The sequence below is a fragment of the Drosophila navojoa genome, chromosome 3 (assembly GCF_054131105.1).
Source record: "Drosophila navojoa isolate 15081-1374.11 chromosome 3, UAZ_NAV_1.0, whole genome shotgun sequence".
In the NCBI taxonomy this organism is placed as follows: domain Eukaryota; kingdom Metazoa; phylum Arthropoda; class Insecta; order Diptera; family Drosophilidae; genus Drosophila; species Drosophila navojoa.
This window is the reverse complement of record NC_142891.1, coordinates 29,597,501-29,617,385: the sequence shown is the minus strand read 5'-3', so window position 1 is coordinate 29,617,385 and position 19,885 is coordinate 29,597,501. Positions and strand designations below refer to the sequence as shown.

Sequence of the window (19,885 nt, the reverse complement as noted above, 5' to 3'; positions counted from 1 at the left end):
ACCAAGAGCATTCGTCGGCTTCATCGTGGCCAAAGCGCTTCAAGTAGCTCCGAAAGCATCCATGTCCCGATAGAATCTGTGAAAGATAAAAATTAACTTCGCCGTGTTTGCGGGTTATCCATGGCTCAAGCTCAGGGATAAGAGCATGTGTCCACCGCTCTTTAGTTAAGCTGTTCCACCTTCTTTGCCATCGTGCAATGCTGTTCGCTCTAATATCATTGCGTCGTATAGGCTCGTGTGCACTCCAGTCCACGGCCTCGGCGACTAAGTCCTCCAGAGGCACCATGCTGGCTATGTCGAGCGCCGCGTTGTCAGAGACTGTTCTGAATGCGCAGCAGACTCTGATCACGCTCAGTCTGTAAATCGCGCAAATGTCCCGGATGTAGCTCGGCGTTGCAATCGCGCTTGCCCATATTGGCGCAGCGTGGAGGATGACGGACCTTATGACGCGTGTTAAGCATAATTCTTGAGAGAGATCTACAAGAATCAGCTGCCTTTTTTTATGCACATATTCTAAATGTTCGCGGAAAGTTAATCTTGTGTCTATCATGACACCAAGATACTTTATCGCCCTCTTTGACGCAATGGTGACGCTGCCAATCTTTATATTGGCAGTTTCCACTCTTTTGCGACTGTTGACTAGGACGGCTTCGGTTTTGTGTGCCGCTAGCTCGAGCCCAGCTCCTGTCAACCAGCTTCGTATGCGATTGATACTTGCACTGCACATATCCTCAGTATCTTTAGGCTCCTTGCCTATGGCGACGACGGCTATATTATCAGCAAAGCCAATGGTGTGCGCACCTGCTGGTAGTTCCAAGCGCAGTACGCCGTCGTACATGAGATTCCATAGGAGAGGCCCCAGCACTGAGCCTTGGGGTACTCCAGCTGGCACTGTATGAGTTTGGGGACCCTCACTCGTGTTGTATACCAGTGTTCTGCCTCTGAAGTAGCTCTTTATTATCTCCTTAAGATATTTAGGGATATTATATTGTAATAGCGCATCCAGTATCATATCCCAACTAGCTGTGTTGAAGGCACTCTTTACACCCAGGGTCGCAATGATGCAGTATTGCTTCGTTCCGTGCCTCCATCTGGTGCCTTGGATGGTGGAAGTTGCCAGGCCAACAACTTTTCCTAGCGCATCTGTTGTTGACCGGGCCTTCCGGAAACCAAATTGATTAGGTGACAGGCCTCCGGCGCTAGCAATAGAAGTCTCCAGCCTAGAGCAAACCAGTTTCTCAAACACCTTTCCCATGGTGTCTAAGAGGCAGATTGGTCTATACGACGATGGCTCTTCCGGGGGTTTGCCAGCCTTGGGTAGCAATACCAGGCTCTGCGTTTTTCATTTTGCAGGGAACGTCTCTTGAATTAAACATTCATTGTATAGGCTAGCGTTAGCGCACGATTTGGGATCCCGTCCGGCCCTGGAGCTGTGTTAGTTCTAAGACCTCTGAGAGATACTAATATTTCCTCATCTGTAATTAAACCAATTTGAGTGCTCGTTGAGCTCTGATCAGCAACATCGGGCACATGGGCATGAATGGAGCTTAATCGTTCTAGAAAGAGCGTTTCCACAATTGATTTAAGCTCCAAGCGGTCCGTAGGCTGCACCTGTCTACCTGAGTATAGTCTGTTAACTACTATCTTAAATGCCCTGCCCTAAGGGTCATATTCGGCTGAGTCACACAACTCTAAAAAGCATTCTCTCTAACTTGTCCAAATGGCCTTCTTCAACTCTAGCTGCCTAGTAAGCTAATTGTTTCTCAAAAAATGTAGACCTACCGCGAGCCCGTTGGTAACTTCTTCTCGCCTGGATGCATTTGCGTCGAATGTCACCTATTTGTACATTCCACCAATACATAGGCTCCTGCTGTCGCGTGAACTGTTTGCGACGGTGATGAGGCTTACTGAGAAAGGCTACGTCTACACGTTTTTCTCTTATTGTCTGCTCAAGTAGATCTATCCACACCTGAAACAGGCGCCCTTTAGGTCACAGTCGCTGATGCCGTTGGCTGCCATATGACCGTAATCGAGGCACTTGAAACAGCATTTAGGCTGATCCACGACTCGGGTACGGCATATTCTGATTTTGGACAGCTCGAGCAGAGTTTTACCTTTCCCAAGTGGAAGAGCAACCGTAGCTCTTTGCTGTCCACCAAAAGCTGGTCGATGTGATTTGATAGCTTCAATGGGGAGTGAGCTATCCGTCAACTCCAACCTAATTGCCTACAAGATCTCCTCTTTGCTCATTCGTGTAGAGCCTCAGCGCTATGCTCTGGCTTCCTACTCAATTGCAACAAAAGATCCCCCTTAGCTGTCTTCCTAATGCCTTGAACGTCGCCGCTCAGACGCTTTAAATTTGGGTCGCTCTTGACTACACGTAGCATATCGATCGCTGATCGCTGATCGAGGAACGGTGCGCGAAAGCTTGCAGCTCGTCCTCCATCATGGCATCCATTTTTGCTCCGACTACCACGGCGTGAAGCCTGAAGTGGGCAATGGCTACTAATAAAATTTGAGTTTAGAGACCGCAGTAACTTAAACTCAGCTTAGCTACAGTGAGAGCCCGAAAGTATGCACTACTTCTAATAACTGCTACTTCACAGCAGCTAGGTTGCTGTCTTTGCTAAGACTTAGCAACTCACCAAAGTTAGTGAGCAGCTGATTGTCCGCTGCAATTTCCAGCACTACTAACAGCTGTTAGAGTGAGTGCACCTGATATTTATTATTTGCACAAGTGCGACGCCTAAAGATGCAAATTTTTTCGCACTTAAAAGACAAGGAAGGAGGAAAGCCCTGACGCCAAAACAATGACGCTAGTGCCCGCCTCTCTTGGACCACTGGGTTCCACCGCTGGGTCACTCGACGAACCGCCGCGCAATAAGTCTCTGATAGTTTTCGAAGTCGCTGGGTACGTCTCGCCCATAGCATACACGTTTTCTTTAGATTTTTTCCACTTTCGCAGGGAAAACCTCTGAACAAGATACAATGATGTAAGAAGTAAAGTAAAACCGAATGCTTGGCGACTTTGAGTACCATGAATGCTTGCGATGCTGAAGCACATGCAAATATCAGTATATTTGGAAGACGACCACAAGCATGCAGGCTTCTAGTATGTGTACTCAAAAATAAGATTTTGTATGAGCGTGGCAAACGCCTCTATGATTTCGGGGAACCCTTCACTCAAAAGGAAAGAGCTGGGATCGTCGCAGACAAATTTCAATTTTTGTGCCCTGTTGAGTTGGATGACTTTAGAGCCGATAGAGAGAGAGAGAGAGAAGAGAAAGGTAGAAAGAGTTGGATGATTTTAGAGCCGATAGAGAGAGAGAGAAGAGAGAGGTAGAAAGAGAGATAGTAGGACACATATAGCACAGCCGTGCTTCATAAAAATACGGGACCATTTTTTTAGAGAGCCCGCAGCGCACTGGCTTTGTCATATTTTCACTGCTCGAGCCTCAAGAGCCTAAGCCGAGCAAATACAAAATTGACCAGTCTCTTATGCACATTTTTCAGCGTTGAAAAAGTTTGTTCTATATGTCTCGTCTAGGTGTTCTTTGGTTAGTGACCATATACATATGTGTTCATGAACATGCATGAACATAGAAATATGATAAGTATGGGAACATACAATCTATGTACTCGACAGATGGCATACATAAAATAGATACCACATGTGAAAGTGTGAACTGTCAAACTAGAAATAAAATACGACTCTGACCCTTAGCGACAAGATCACGTAAGAGACGAGCGCTGAACCTTACAAACTCAGCGATAGGATAAGAATAGCTAATAGAGCAACGCGGAGTCTTACACACTCAGCGATAAGATAAGAAAATGTAATAGCCCAATGCTGAGCCTTACACACTCAGCAACATATACACTAGATTTAAGGGTTGAAAATATGCTTGAGTTTGGGTATATAAGCCCAGGCTCAGATCAATACGAAACTAAACACCATCATAGTCAAGTGTATTCGTTCATGGTCCATCGAGCCGTACCATAAGACTACTAAATATCAAAAGTTGTAACAAGTATATATTAACGTAGAAAATTATTTTTTGAAATAAGAAGTGCTTTCCTTTAGGCTTACCAAAACACGCTGTGAGTAGAGGCACAGCAAGATCAACAAGGCGATCAAAACAAAAATACCTCCAACGGGTTAAGCAAAAAGAAAATCAATCACAAATATACAAATACTACAACAACCGCAACAAGATGATGTCAGGAAAGGCTTTTGAAATGCTAAAGAAGTAGTCAGACTTGTATGACATCATTTTAAGAGCCATAGTTGAAAAGGATTCGCTAGCTGTTGTGGATAAGCTGGTAGAAGAATTCGCTGCCAATCACTCGACGCTAATTACACTCGATATTCCAAGCTATCATGCGTATTTTACCCACAAAATATACGATGGATTAATTGAAAAAATCAGGACATACAAAGAGGAGCTGATGAAGGTCGAAGCCACCGACCCTGATATAGATGCCGACGAACCATCCACTAGCATGAATTGGCAAATACAAGCCGAAATATCCATGGAAAAACATACTCAACAGGAAGCAATGCTTTCACGCAGAAAGGCGAGCCCAATGGATATAATGGTAGAACTTGTTGATAATAGAGCTCTAGCATTAAAGCAGCACATTGAAGAGGTGTATGCCGATCTAGAGCTCAAGAACCAGGAGGAAACTCTAGACTGCAAAGAAACCCTAGAGTTCCTATGGAACAAAGTCCAGTCAACGCTTATAGATTTAGAGGTGAAATATGATAAGCCCACCCATGAAATCGACGGCATAGACGCTTTGGAAGTTAAAGTCCACACATTGACAAAGAAACTTAACAGAAATTTAAGTGTCTTTCACAGTATGAAAGAAGACGTTCCAGAGCTACCAAAATCGGATCTTCCTCAATTTAATGAAGATCCAAAAGACTGGCCAAGTTTCTTTAATTTGTTCTCCGACATGATTCACAAAAGGAAGGATATCAGTGACACAAAGAAACTGAACTACCTAAAATCATGCCCCAAAGGAGATGCCCAAATGGTAGTGAGCCATTTGTTAAATGTATCGTCTGCTAGCTACAATTCGGCGTGGGAACTTATATGTAAGCGCTATGAAAATAAGCGTAAGATATTCGCAAACCCTGTTAACCAGTTAGTGGACATGGAACTGCTGGAAAACGATGATGAAAGCAGGATCCGCCAATTCTTGGATAAAGCAAATGAGTGTATTCACATCGCCAAGGATGTATCCCAAATTGGTAACGATGCTGATGTACTATTCGCTCAGATTTTGCTACGAAGATTCTCGACAGAAGTCCTACAACTTTACGAGCAACATGTAAAGAGGGCCAGAGAAATTCAATCCTTGAAAAATGTACTAGAGTTTATTGATCAATTATATAATTCAATAGACGCAGTACAGAAAAGGGCCGTCCAGACGCTTACGGAAGCGAAGAAAACGAGCTACAAAATATGCCGTTTTTACAAACTGGATTGCCACAACATCACAAGGTGCTCAAGATTTAAGGCAGAGCCAGTTAAAAAACGCAAGGAGTTCGCAACTAAAAACGCTCTATGCTTTAAATGCCTAGGCGCCCATTGCATAAAAGATTGCATAAAAGATTGCAATACTTGCATGCCAAATCACACAACAATTTGCTACAGAGGAAGCGAATAAAAACGAGATCTTAAGCAGCAATTGTCTCAAAGAAAGCAACGGACAACTCCACTTATTCGGATCAAAAATAAGTCCGGAAAATACGAGCAGCTAAGAGCTCTCCTCGATGGAGGTTCTCAAAGAACATTAATATCGGAGGAAGCTACACAACAGCTAAAACTGCGCAGAATCAAAAGGAACGTGGAAGTTCAAGGATGTCGAGCAAAGAGATGCAAAGAGCTCTACCGAGCAAGAAAATTGACATGGATGTCAATAAAGACTGGATGGGCTGTGAACTAGCAGACCCACATTTCAACGAGCCCAGCAGAATCGATGTAATCATTGGCGGTGATTTGCTTCCCTTAATAATGTTGGGAAATGTTAAAAAAGTCAACGAAACACTGGGACAAAAACGGAATTTGGATGGATTGTTTCCGGCCATATAGCTAGATCATCAAACAACAAGGTGATCAGCGCAACAACAACGATATGCCTGGATGACCTCGAACGCTTCTGGGAGCTGGAAAGTAACTCAAGCGACTCGGAAGAAAATGAGTGCGAGAAAATATTCCAGGAAACAACCAAAAGGGATGAAGAACGGCGGCTAGTGGTGTCCATACCATTTAAAAAAGTATTCGAGTTAGGAAACTCTCGCAAACAGGCTATGGCACGATTAATACAAATGGAGAAAAAATTCAAGAAGCATCCGCAAATACTTAAGGAATATAAAGACTTCATGGATCCTAAAGCTAGCGTTCGACACTTCAGCAAAGACTTCTAATGGATTAAGTCTAAATGATGTGATGCTAGTCGAGCCCAAAATACAAAAGGATATCTTCGATATCTTAATAAAATGGCAACAATGGAAGTATGTGATGACAGCCGACATCGAAAAGATGTACCGCCAGATTAAGGTCGCCAAAGCTGATCAGGAATATCAGTACATTCTATGGAGAGATGACCAAAAAATGCCAATAAAGAAGTACAAGCTGACTACAGTGACATACGGGACTGCAGCCGTACCATTCTTAGCTGTTCGCTGTATTCAGGAATTAGCAAACCAACACTGCCAAGGAAACGATCAGCTAATGAGAACAATCAAAGAAGATTTCTACATGGATGATCTTATTACTGGAGGCGACTCGATAAAGGACTGCATCAACACTCAAACAGCAATCTTGGATATCATGGAAAAGGCAGGCATGCATTTAAGAAAATGGGTATCAAATGATGACAGAATCATTGCTGAAATTGAAGATGGCGACTCAACCAAAAAAATAATCATAAACAAAGACGAGTCTGTCAAAACCCTTGGGTTACAATGGGACCCCAAAAGGGATGGGTTTACCTTTGTGGTCGATTGCCCAAAATTAGAGCGCATTACAAAACGTCTAATTTTGTCGCAATTGGCAAGAATCTTCGATCCACTGGGATAGCTTACACCATTCACGTTGCTAGGAAAATGCTTTATATAAGAGCTATGGAAACTACCGCTAACTTGGGACGATGAACTGGAGCCTAGTCTCGTTAATTACTGGCAAGAATACGCTAGCGCATTACCAGAGCTAGCCAAAATCAATATACCACGCTGGTCGGGAAAATCGAATACTGATCCAACGGAGCTACATGGATTTTGTGATGCATCAGAAAAAGCGTACGCAGCGGTGGTGTATACAAAGGTTGGAGACAAAATCACTTTGCTAGCAGCGAAAAGCAAAGTAAACCCAATAAAAAACAAGAAGACAATCCCCAAATTGGAACTATGTGCAGCCCACATACTATACAAACTATTAGATAAAGTTCAAGCATTATTAGGAAATCACATTAAAACGCTAGCATGGAGTGATTCACAAATTGCACTTGCTTGGATAAAGAACAAGCGTAGCAAAGATAAGTTTGTCAAAACTCGAGTAGACGAGATAAACAAAAGACTGCCGAACGTCGAATGGAAATACGTCAAATCAGCAGACAACCCAGCATATGTTGCCTCAAGAGGAATTGCCCCGGAACACTTAGCAGCATGCGACATATAGTGGAAAGGGCCTGAGTGGTTGACAGAACAACCACATCAGCGGCCACAACTTGAAGTGCCAGAAACTGTTAACAACAAAAGAAAACTACCTGAGCTCACTATTGGCAAAGTACTCATCAATAAATAAGCTAATAAGTGTGATGGCTTACATATTACGATTTATTGCAAAATCAAGAGGAAAGAACCATCAGCCGACACACCTAACAGTCGAAGAACTAAGGCAATCCAAAACACTCATCATAAAATTGCAACAACAGCTTGATTTTGGGCAAGAGATAAATTTACTCAAAGCGAGGAAACCACTGGAAGCGAAGAGTAAATTACAAGCGCTCAACCCATTTCTAGATGGTGACGGGGTCTTACGTGTGGGAGGCCGCCTCCAAAGTGCATTGGTGCCCTATAATGTAAACCACCCAATTGTAGTTGGAAAATCACATCTTTCTTGGCTAAATATAAACAAAGCACATAAGGAAACCCTACATGGCGGACTGAAGCTCATTCAAAGGGAGTTCTGGATTGTCGGCTTACGCAACACGTTGAAGAAATATCTACGAAATGCGTTACCTGCATCAGGTACAAACAGGAAATGGCCAGTCAGTTAATGGTAAACTTACCAGTGTATCGAGTAACTGGCGATTACCCATTCCAAAACACTGGCATTGATTACGCTGGGCCTTTCCAAATTAGATGTTCCAAAGGAAGAGGCCAAAAGTCATTCAAAGGGTACATATGTTTATTTGTATACATGGCCACAAAAGCCCTACATCTGGAAGCTGTCAGTGACTTATCATCAGATAAGTTTTTAGAAGCTCTACATCGATTTTTTGCAAGACGAGGCAAAAGTAAGAACATGTATTCAGACAACGGCACTAATTTTGTAGGTGCCGCTAGAATATTGGACAAGGAGCTGGTCGCGGCTATAAAAGAAAATAGCAGTATCGCACCAGTGCTGGAACGAGAAGGCATAAAATGGCACTTTATCCCGCCGGCAAGCACCCACATGGGAGAAATATGGGAAGCTGGAATAAAATCCGTAAAACACCACCTTAAGCGAGTCATCGGCGATAACAGCTTCACGTTTGAGGCACTGCTATGTCAAATTGAAGCAGTACTAAACTCACGACCCCTAGTTACCTTAAATAATGACACAGAGGGAGACGACATATTGACATTCATTGTTGGACGACCACTAATTGGAGCTCCAGAACACTGTAACGAACCTTCGGTTTATCCCGAGTCTAAGCTGGGCTAGTTTCAGCTGACTGTGGATTCGTGCCAACAAATTTATTTGTTGGTTCCCCTGCGATATTAACTAGTCACTTGTGAATTTAGGTTTTATAGCGTAAATATATATTCTCTTGAATAAGTCACTTAAAGTTATGCTGGCTCGCTGGTTGGCTTTAGCGAAGCACACCTACCGAGCGCTGGTTCAACGCACTCCGGCTGGGAGAATGTTGTGCTAAAAGCACGCTAGTTACCGGGACGATTCGGGAAGCGCCAGGACTTCGGTCTGAACAAAACTCTGGCGGTTCGCTCAGATATGCAGGCCTCTCCTACTATCCCACTCGCTCACAGCACAACACTAGCTTCGTTTTCACTAACAAACACTTCTCTTGCGCACGGCTACGTGAACTTACTCAGATGTGCAGGCCTCGCTTAAGCCGCTGATATGCACCGATGTCTTGATCGGTGCCGCTGATGCTGCTGATGGCCTCTTCCGTTGTCGCAAGGATTCCCACTGGATGTCCTTGTTCCCATGATGTCTTTGCTGTCCTTTGAAGTCCTGGGAGTCCTGATTTACCACTCGCGTTGACTTTCACTAATCACTTTTCACTCGCTTAATCGTCACTCAATCCTTTAATCACCACTTAATCATCTGACCATCTGAATCATCTGACCATCTGAATCTCAATCATCTGACCATCTGAATCCCCGTATGGAGCCGCCGGTGGCCTTTTATAGCCCAGCCACAGGCCCTGCTTCGGGTGATAACGGGGCCCGTTCGGCTCTGGAGCGGGGCCTTTCAGCCGCTCGTGCCCATAGAAACGGTAAAGTGGCGTGATCCGGGTGACGCCACTTTCCCGCCAAATTGCGTGGCCGCCTCCCATTGGCCGAGGTACCGTTGGTGCCCGACACGAACGGCACCTCGGCTAACGGTCACCGATGGTCGTCGTGCGTGCGACGCGAACCCATTGCTGAATCTGTAGGAGCGAAAGAGACCGCCTCTAACAGGACTTTGACCCCCTTTCCAGTGCGAGGGTCGCTCCTACAGTATTCGCGTCGCTGTGTGGAGCAACATGTATATGCACGTATATGCATGTAAACGCACAGCAAATACGTACGTTCATATACATTAATACGTGCATACCTATATTGCTCCTCCCAACACTTTGACGAGCATCGGAAAATCGGATCCTTGAATAGATGGAGGCACATGCAACGAATCAGAGCAGAGTTCTGGAGGAAATGGACAGAGGAATACTTAGCATCACTGCAACAGCAAACCAAATGGCGGCAAGCAAATGCAAACCTCACAGAAGGCCAACTTGTCTTATTAAAACAAGAAAACACACATCCCGCTAGATGGCCTATGGGAAAAATTACGAAAACTACAAAAGGACTAGATGATAAAGTTCGAGTAGTCACAATAAAAACAAATATTGGTGAGGTTAAAAGATCAGTAAACAAGATATGTTTACTACCCACTAAGGAAAAGGATAAGCAAGACGACTCTCCGAAAGAGCGAAGAAAAACACGATCGGCAAAGTCTGTGACCGGAAAAGCGACAATTTTAAGTCTGCTAATGATGTTGCAGGTAGCAACTACTACAATTATGGCTGCTATAAATACAGCCACCAAACTTAAAATTCAGGATATGGATCCACAAACGGCAATGCTAATGGACAACCTTGGAAGAGTAGAAGTCATCAAGCTGGCAGATGCTGTTTTACTACGACATGGAAGCTTATTTCGAAGTACTGAAACAAGCAGATGAGCTCATGAGTAAAACAAACATCATTTGCGAAAAATTGGGTGATTTCAATGAATACTGCATAACAGTGAGCAACACAATAATGTTAAAAATGAAAAACATTAGAGAGAAAATCAAAATTGTCACCCAAACGGCCAACAGATCAAAACGGTTCATAATGTTCTTCGATATTGGCACTGTGAACAGACTGGAAGAAAACATGTAGACAATAATCAAAAACGAAAATCGGCTAAATGATTATGTCAGCAACCAAACATCCATAATCAATGCAACATCAAACCTTGTGCCAACCACCACAGAGGAAGTTAATAAAAACTTTGAAAAAGTTACAAGGCAAATAAACAAAATGGCAAACACTATGAAAGAGAACTTCTTCGTTTACAAAGAGTCCATAAAATTCTTTATGTTGATTAACCAAGTGAGTAGCTGGATTGAGGAAACCGAAGAACTCCAGTCAGCAGTAATTGCTCTAGTGACGGATATTAACGAAGGAAAAGTGCACCCATCGATAATCGAACCAAATAAAATGTTAGCCGAACTCAACAAAATCCAACAGAAACTGCAGAGGAACCAACTTCTCCCTTGCGAAAACTCTCCAAAAAGGCTTCAGTTAGTGTACAAGCAAACAGAAGCAAGGCTGCCAATATACATAAATCAGCATGCCACTCTCTTCGAAGCAATACCTATACCACTTGTACTGAAAGGAAAAAAGGTCATTCCGAGGACTAAAACGAAATCCATATCTTCAACACTGAGATAAACGCCTATCACTCAATGACTGAAATGGAAGTCGGTCAGTGCCGGCATGAAGACGAAACCACATACCTATGCGAAGGAAGTTGGGTGTGGGAAAATGCAGATGACGAAAGTTGTGAAATATCTCCCTTAAAACCGAACAAGAAGCAGCCGTGCAAGATGATGGAATACGAGGACACGTTCGTCAAAAAACTCAATGGAAAAAACCGCTAGCTCTTTAAAGTGTTTGAGAAAAAGTCAGCCCACATCATATGCGGAAACTACGAGGACCTGGTCCTGTCACCAAACCAAGGCATAATCGAGCTATTCGCTGGATGCTCAGCCAGGATAGGTAAAATTAACATTATAACTCCACAGGACCTAGTATCTTCAAATACTGCGAGATACGCTCCACTCTTCCTTAAAATAATCGACCAGAACACCACATGGGATCCAACACCACTTCAACACATTGTCGTAAATAACTCAGTGGAGCTACAACGGGTACAACAGAGTATTAAGGAGTTGCACCGTCATAAAGTACACATTGAGGATCTTCTCCTTCACACAATGAATGGACATATTTCTCTGGGACTAGTTATAATTATAATATCCCTATTTGTCTTGTACCTAATTAAGAAAAGAAACCAGAGACAGCAATTGTTAGCTATCACCTTCTCCGGCCCCCAGCAGAATGTTCATGAACATGCATGAACTTAGAAATATGATAAGTATGGGAACATACAATCTATGTACTCGACGGATGGCATACATAAAATAGATAACACTGGTGAATGTGTGAACTGTCAAACTAGAAATAAAATACGACTCTGACCCTTAGCGACAGGATCACGTTAGAGACGAGCGCTGAGCCTTACAAACTCTGCGATAGGATAAGAATAGCTAGGATAGACCAACGCGGAGTCTTACACACTCAGCGATAAGATAAGAAAATATAATAGCCCAATGCTGAGCCTTACACACTCACATATACAACATATATATATATATATATACATATATACATATATACACACTCAACATATACACTAGATTTAAGGGTTGAAAATATGCTTGAGTTTGGGTATATATACCCAGGCTCAGAATAATAAAGATTAATACGAAACTGAACATTATCATAGTCAAGTGTATTCGTTCATATGTATGTATGTATGTAAGCATGTAAGTATGAATTACCGCGTCTTTGCAATGATTTATATGATGTATAGAAATGTATGGACATAATTCGAAATACAGAGATTTTGTAGAGGACTCGTGATAATAAGAGGTTCGAAATATTACAGGTTTGAAATAACGAGAGTCGACTGTGAAGCTTAGGCTTCTGGCGAAGATCAGAAAAAAATCATTATCCAAGAAAGATCAAAAACACTTTTCCGTTATCTTTGACCCGCCTTATTTACTGAAGGCGTCATAAAGTCATAGAGTCCAAATATTAAACTATTACAACATACATACATGCCCACTCACATATGTATGTAACAAAAACCAGATGAGAGAGAAAAGAGAGGTCTAAATGAGAGAAGTCCAACTGGGTAGAACGTTTGTAATTTGAATTAGTAATATTATCTTAATATTTTATAAGTTGGTATTATTAGTAAGTAGTAAGAAAGCTCTAGTCGCATCGAGGAACTGAGGTTTCAATATTTTCAAGAAGCACACATACACACTGACAGACGCATATATGTAGAAATGACCGCATAAACACGCATGAGCTGCAGTGTGGGCTTACTATGAGACCATAATTATATCCTGAAATAATTGAAAATAGGAAATCGGGGTATACTATCTTGTTCTAATAATATTACAATTTTTGCATTGCATATTGAATACACGAATGTGCAAGTAGCCTCTTCTGAGATCACGCTATTCATTCGTACGACTGGACATGGCTATATCGACTCATCGCCCTGATTAAAATATATACATATGTAAACTTTTTTGAGTCTGCCACGCCTCCTTCTGCAAATTTATACATATTCACAAAAACATTATACCCTGATTTCCCATTTTCAATGGGTTCGGAGTATAACTAAAAATGTTATTAAGCGCTATCTGTGTTTAGATTTGTGATTTTCGGTGATTTTAACCCACTCGGAGCTCAAAACTGACTTTAGGGAATCTTTTAAGGATATTTTATATTTTCGGATCCTTTTATCTAGTAAATTCCAAATATGTTCGATTGGATTGAGGTCTGGAGACTGGCGGAGTATATAATTGCTTTGTGTTATATAAAAGCCACCCCTCTTGAGATGGGAGGTCGTTTCGGGTCATTATCTGGTTGAAAATAATAATGGCCGTCACCTAACTGGAGCAGAGTCGCGCTCTCCTTGAGATTATCTTTCAATACCACCAAATAGTAATGTTTATCCATTTTGGTATCTATGTGGCCATACACCCCCAGACCATCGCGTTTCCGCCTCCATGCTTCACTGTTGCAGTTAAATTTTTTAGCTGTATAGCAGTATTGCGTTTTCTCCATACTTTTTGAGCCCCATCTGATCCAAAAAAGTGAAATTTGGACTCGTCACTCAAAATTACTGAATCCCAAAATAAGTCTGGCTTGTTTAAGTGCTTCTGAGCAAATTCTAGGCGTTTTTTTTATTGGCGTCGGAAATCATATTTTGCACACTGGAAGGGGATCGCCCAATCGTTCGGCCAATTTCGCGTACTCCTAAGTAGAGATTTATTATTATTTGACGCGTTTCTAGTGGGATTTGCTTTCCTCGACCCATATTGACTTTTTACTCTCGCAAAAATGACAAAAATGAAATTGCAATTCATAAAAACTCAAGTATGTGACTCGAAGAAAAGAAAAGAAGAATATTTACCGTTTGAAATGTTAAAATTAACCTAACTATAAAAGGTTCAGACGAAGTGTACCTAAAATTTTTTTGCCGACTGTATATGATTCTTAATGAAAATAAATATAGGTCGAAGCATTGGACATTATTGCTGAATCTAATCGTTTCTCATCATCATTTAAATTTAATTTATTGTTTAAAATAACAGGTTTTAGTTTGTGAAACAGTATATGCTTACATTTTTCTGGAACTAACTAAATGCAAACAAGTTCAATAACGTTCTTCAGTCTTAAGCGCTGTATCATTAACTTAGTCTTTAAGAAGCAAGTGAAGTGAAGCTCATGCTACTTGCGTTGCTGATAATAGCGGGATATTTTCAGCACTACAGCAGAATATTACTTGTCAGAATTGTTATTTTTTTGTTTTCAAGCAAAGAATAGGCATACTCCAAGTCTCAGAAATAAGGATCGTAGACCGATGTTAACCTTTAATAATTATGTAATTGACAACTATAAAGAATTAAAGTTGAACCATGATTGTCATTGCTTGACGTCTAAATCATAAGCAATTTGTACACAAGTACTAAGACTATTTCACTATTTTACATTCAATTTACTTGTTTAAGAAAGATTTATCAACATTTGTTGTAAATACTAATTAAATGACTAAGCTTTCAAATTGATATAGAATCTCGAAACCTTGTTTAATTAATAAAGTTTACTTAAAAAAAGGTACAAATTAATAATTACAATTTACGTAACACCATTACCGTAAAATAAGTAACATTTAGGTGACCAACTGTGCATTTGTCGATACATTGAGATCTTAAGCGCGATTGAAATGTATGTGTACGTGTATCAAATTTCTCATTTGTAAAAATTTATTGTTTTTATACTTGATGTCGTAAAGTACACATTCAAAGAGAAATTTACTTAATAATATAAAGCCTATTTTAAAACTAAATATTTACAAATTCATATACATTTATAAAATGTTAGCAGCTATAATTAAAATTTCTGTAGATCTCCAAGGTCCAATACAATTTATTCAAAGGTATGTTGATTCACCTGCAATATAACAATATAATTTGTTATAGAATGTTGCAATAAATAGCAATTCTAATATATATTTATCTAAGAATTTTAGGCTCTAAATTTGGTGTTCAATGATTTTCAAATATATATCCCAAAACAATTAATATTATAGTTCTAAAGGTGTTAGTTATAGGAGAGAGATACGGTCAATTCTATCTTTAGTTGTAGAACATGAATAAATTTTTTTCTCACACTCTGAGAAAATACACATTTTGTACGTATACTAAGCACAGCTAATTATTAAAATCAAATAATATTAACAATACCCTGGTATATTGCTTAGAGTAAATAAACTTAAAGGAAAACAAGTAAGAGACTGCTCGAATACGAGATCCCCTGAAAAAAAAAACATGTACAGGCGATTGCGCTTGGGTTGCGCTGCAGTATTGGCAATATTTTGAGAAATTTTTTGGTAAATAATTTAATTTCTAGACGTGCATTCTTAATGAAACTTTCAGTACGTAAACATAATGTATAAAAGTATGTACATTCCAAAGCACTAGTCTCTAGTATTTGAAGTACGCCTTTTACAAATAAGAGGGTGAGGAGGTGAATATAAAGGTGGGGGGTAAAAAATAACAAAATAACGGGATAAGTTATCGATCTTTAGTGATAAACTCGATATGCGCGCGCTATGTACGGACATTTAAAAGAAATTTGAACTCCAGCTCTTATATCTTCTGAAATCGACGCGTTCAAACATTCGGATAGACGGACAGACAGACAGACAGGGCCAAATCGACTTAGCTCATCGCCGTGATCAAGAATATATATGCTTTGTGCCACGCCTCCTTCTGCCCGTTACATACATTTTAACAAAACCATTATACCATGATTTCCCATTTTCAATGGACTCTGGATATAAAACCTCATTTAATTAATTATATTAATATTTTGAAACAAAACAATTAAGAATACTCTATTCCAGACTGCTCGACTAGGAGATACCCGGAACCCTCCAATTTGTTATTCTTATCACTCTGCACTTTTTTTAGGCACACATACATACGCACCTATTAGATCGCGCTCTGCTGACTGCACAGAAAGCAACGACTGCGCTTGGGCTGTGCTGCAGTGCGGGCAATATTATACGAAATTATTTGTTGAATAATTTGATTTCTAGACTTACAATCTTAATAAAACATTCAGAATGTAATCATAATGTTTAAATATATGTACATTCCAAAGCACAAGTCTCTAGTACTTAAAATACGCCTTTTACAATGGTGAGGTTGAGGGGGTGGACTTCAAAACAAATCGAAATTTAATTAAATATACATAAGTGTACATTTAAAATTTGGAAGCTTTAGCTCTAAAGGTGTAGAAGATATAATTAAATAACCAGCTTTCAATAGGGGTTTTAATCGATAACTAGCTGGCCCGTCAAACGTTGCGTTGCCCTATCCATTATATCTAGGTAAAATATTGTCGAAAGCTATGTTGTTCAGGTTGGGATACACTTTGATTAATTTACTAATCGGATTTTCATTCAAGCACCTTGTGGTTTTCTTTGTTTTTTGGTCAGGTGCAAGAACAAATATTGCGGATGGTTTGCCAACACGTGAGCATGCCACGTACAATTGACCATGAGAAAAACACGCATTTTCTAGATTGAGGCCACAAATAGTCAAAGATTCGCCCTGTGATTTGTTGATCGTCACGGCGAAGGCAAGACGAATCGGGAATTGAATTCGTTTAAACTCAAAGGAATAACAACTTCCTCATCTTTAAATTTTCCTTTGAGCTTCGACGCGTGAATCACATTGCTCATCAATTTTCTTATCACCAAACGCGTTCCATTGCACAGTTTTTGTTGGTTAAAATTTCTAAGCATGATAACTACCGAGCCAACCTTCAGTCGTAAATTCAGTTGGATAATTAGTGGCTTCTTCTTCGTTTGTTATACAGTCGATAGATTTGAATGAATACAGAGTACCAACGATTAAGGTCATCCATACCTTTATTTTTAGCCGCAAAATTGCTCGCTCAGTTAACCATTTAGTATTTTTTTAGAAAGCAATGATATTCGGAAATACTTTGTTGATAAGCTCATCTTTTAATGAGACGAAATTGCAAAAATTTTGAGGAAATGAAATCAAACCACTCGATTCGTCAACAGGAATACGGCCATTAACGATATTCAGCAATCGCTTCGAGAAATCATCAGCAGATAGATCGTTCAACAATGCAAGTCTCATATTTACAGACAGTCAAGGTTTGGTTACATATCGTCACAGATTTGATGCTTTGAGGCAAGCGTTTATTTCGTCGGCAGTACGTAGTGTTTGTCGGAAATCGCCAGATAATAAAATCCTTGAACCATTTCATATTGCCGTTTCACAAGCTGCCTCCCTTTGAGAAGCACGAATTATAGCCCTTCTTTGCTGGGTACTATCGCGACGCTTTTCTCGGGCGATTTCTCGTTCTTCGTCAAATAATTGACTCGCGATATCATGGGTCCGCCGGGGAAAATTAGATCTTCTGGGACGTGGCATATTTATTATTTTAGTAGTACTGAATATGCCCTCGCACAAAACCACAAAAAAATCGAGATATATAAATATGAATAATTTACACAAACTAATGCCTGAGACAAACAAATCTTTTTTTTTTATAAAATTAACTTTTTTTATGAATAGTCAGGTTCGCCTGAGGCTGTGCCGTAGACTGACTGACTATATTTGTTTATTTACTTCTATACTATTGTATAATATGAGAGCAGGACCGAAAACTGTCACTGTTATCAAGCCTACTGAATATCAATGGAAATTTGAATCTTTAGGGAAAAAGCCGCGTTTTTCAAATATTCGTCAAATTTGTTCTGTATTATTAAGATCTACTATCCTACTCGTAGCGGAGACAAATCCAACAAATCAAAAACCATGAAAATTGGTCCAGCAGATCTCGAGTTATAAGTGTAGGAACACTTTTCACAACTCTCTTTTATAGATATGGATAAAATAACGGAATGAGTTATCGATTTTTTGTGATAAGCTCGACTCGGACCTAGGAAAATTTCAAGTCTCTAGCTTTTATATGAGATCGACCCGTTCACATATACTGGCAGACGGACGGACGGACAGACAGGGCTAAATCGACTCATCTCGTCGCCCTGATCACGAATATATATTCTTTGTAGGGTCTGCCACGTTACAACATATTGTTCAGCAAAACCATTACATCCTCATTCGTAAAAATCCCATATCGCCTCGTCAATTTGAAGGTTTTCTTCAATTCTTAACAGAAAGGAATTTATTATGGGAACACCCTCACTCAGTCAAAGCGTCAAAAGCCACCTGAATATCCAAAAGTAGAGGTCTTTTTTTTTGTAAATCTTAATTTTGCGTTAATATGATTTTGTTTAAGTTTAGTATCATAATATTGAAAGAATGTGTATTTTATTTTTTAATGAGCTATATTTTGATTTTTCAAACCCTGGTAAATGGAAAACACGGTAAATCGAAAACCTATGCAATTCGTAAAATTTCTGTTCCCTTGCCTTTTCGAATTATCGACACTCGACTGGAAACGTATTTTTTTTTATTTTATTTTATTTTTTATTTCCATTCATTATATGTGCATAGACAGTATATCGATTTTGATCGATTCTAAGGAAATAGATGATGATTTGAATCGAAAAAATTTGTGGAACTATAAACAACTATAAATTATAAAGTCGTACTGCGTATGACTCAGTTCTTATCAATAATTTATAGACTTTTTGGAGTTCGTCACGCTTCCTTCTGGTCATCATATACATTCTAATATATATATTTTCTAATTTTTCATTTTCAATTGATTATCTCTTACTCAGTTGGGGACGATTTATTAGATCGCCCAGAAAACTATACACAATTTCGTAGCCATGACCGGTCAGTGACTTCCCAGAGATAATCTGGAAGACAAAAAAAGGAAAAGTTAGGCCACAAAGTTAGGCCACAAATTTATTATGTTAATAATCAGGTAACCCATATTTGAGTAAGGAATATATAAGGAATATCCATTACTTTTATAATGATCTTTCATTAAACAACAATCATTGGGTGCATACCAAATCTCCTCTTGCGCTCTACTTGCGAGTACAACCTGTTGGGCTTCTTTTCTTTAAGCCTTGGTATGTCATTTTTTCAATGAGCAGCACGTAAAGAACGAAATGAAAAAGGTCGCACAATGACATTCAGCAAAAGACCGCCTGACCGAAAACTCAACGCAAACAATCTTCACATTTATTTTCGGTGTTGTGAAAATTAAGTTATATAAAATATATATTTTAAAATATTTTTATTTTATTTTTTTTCACGCACACACACACCCATTATACCCTGCCTTCCCATTTTCAATGGGCTCACGGTATAAAAAAAATAATGACAAAACACAATCCAAAGATAATAGTACAAGGCAATCCAATAATATTCTAATCTGCGCAATCGACACTTTTATTGTAAACCCCTTTTTGTGAAAATTAAGTTATATAAAATATATATTTTAAAATATTTTTATTTTATTTTTTTTTCACGCACACACACACCCATTATACCCTGCCTTCCCATTTTCA

At 39.8% G+C, this 19,885-nt stretch overlaps 1 protein-coding gene and 1 long non-coding RNA gene across 7 annotated transcripts in view; both read right to left on the bottom strand.

Annotated features, from left to right (window-relative positions):
* The window catches only part of LOC149091978 (uncharacterized), a 192,948-nt gene that overhangs the window by 35,670 nt on the left and 137,393 nt on the right, over positions 1–19,885 (bottom strand). The window lies entirely within an intron of this gene.
* Pten (phosphatase and tensin-like protein) overlaps positions 14,933–19,885 on the bottom strand; it is a 34,360-nt gene continuing 29,407 nt past the window's right edge. For 3 of the 6 annotated variants that reach the window (XR_016196431.1, XR_016196430.1, XM_089257665.1), the window contains one exon: positions 14,933–15,303. Coding sequence is in view for 4 of the 6 variants with exons in the window: in XM_089257665.1 (XP_089113791.1) it covers positions 15,284–15,303 (20 nt within the window). In the remaining 2 variants the exon portion in view is untranslated. Of the gene's footprint in view, positions 15,304–19,085; positions 19,226–19,885 lie in introns of those variants that run through there. The other 3 variants (XM_089257664.1, XM_089257667.1, XM_089257668.1) reach the window with 1 other exon arrangement.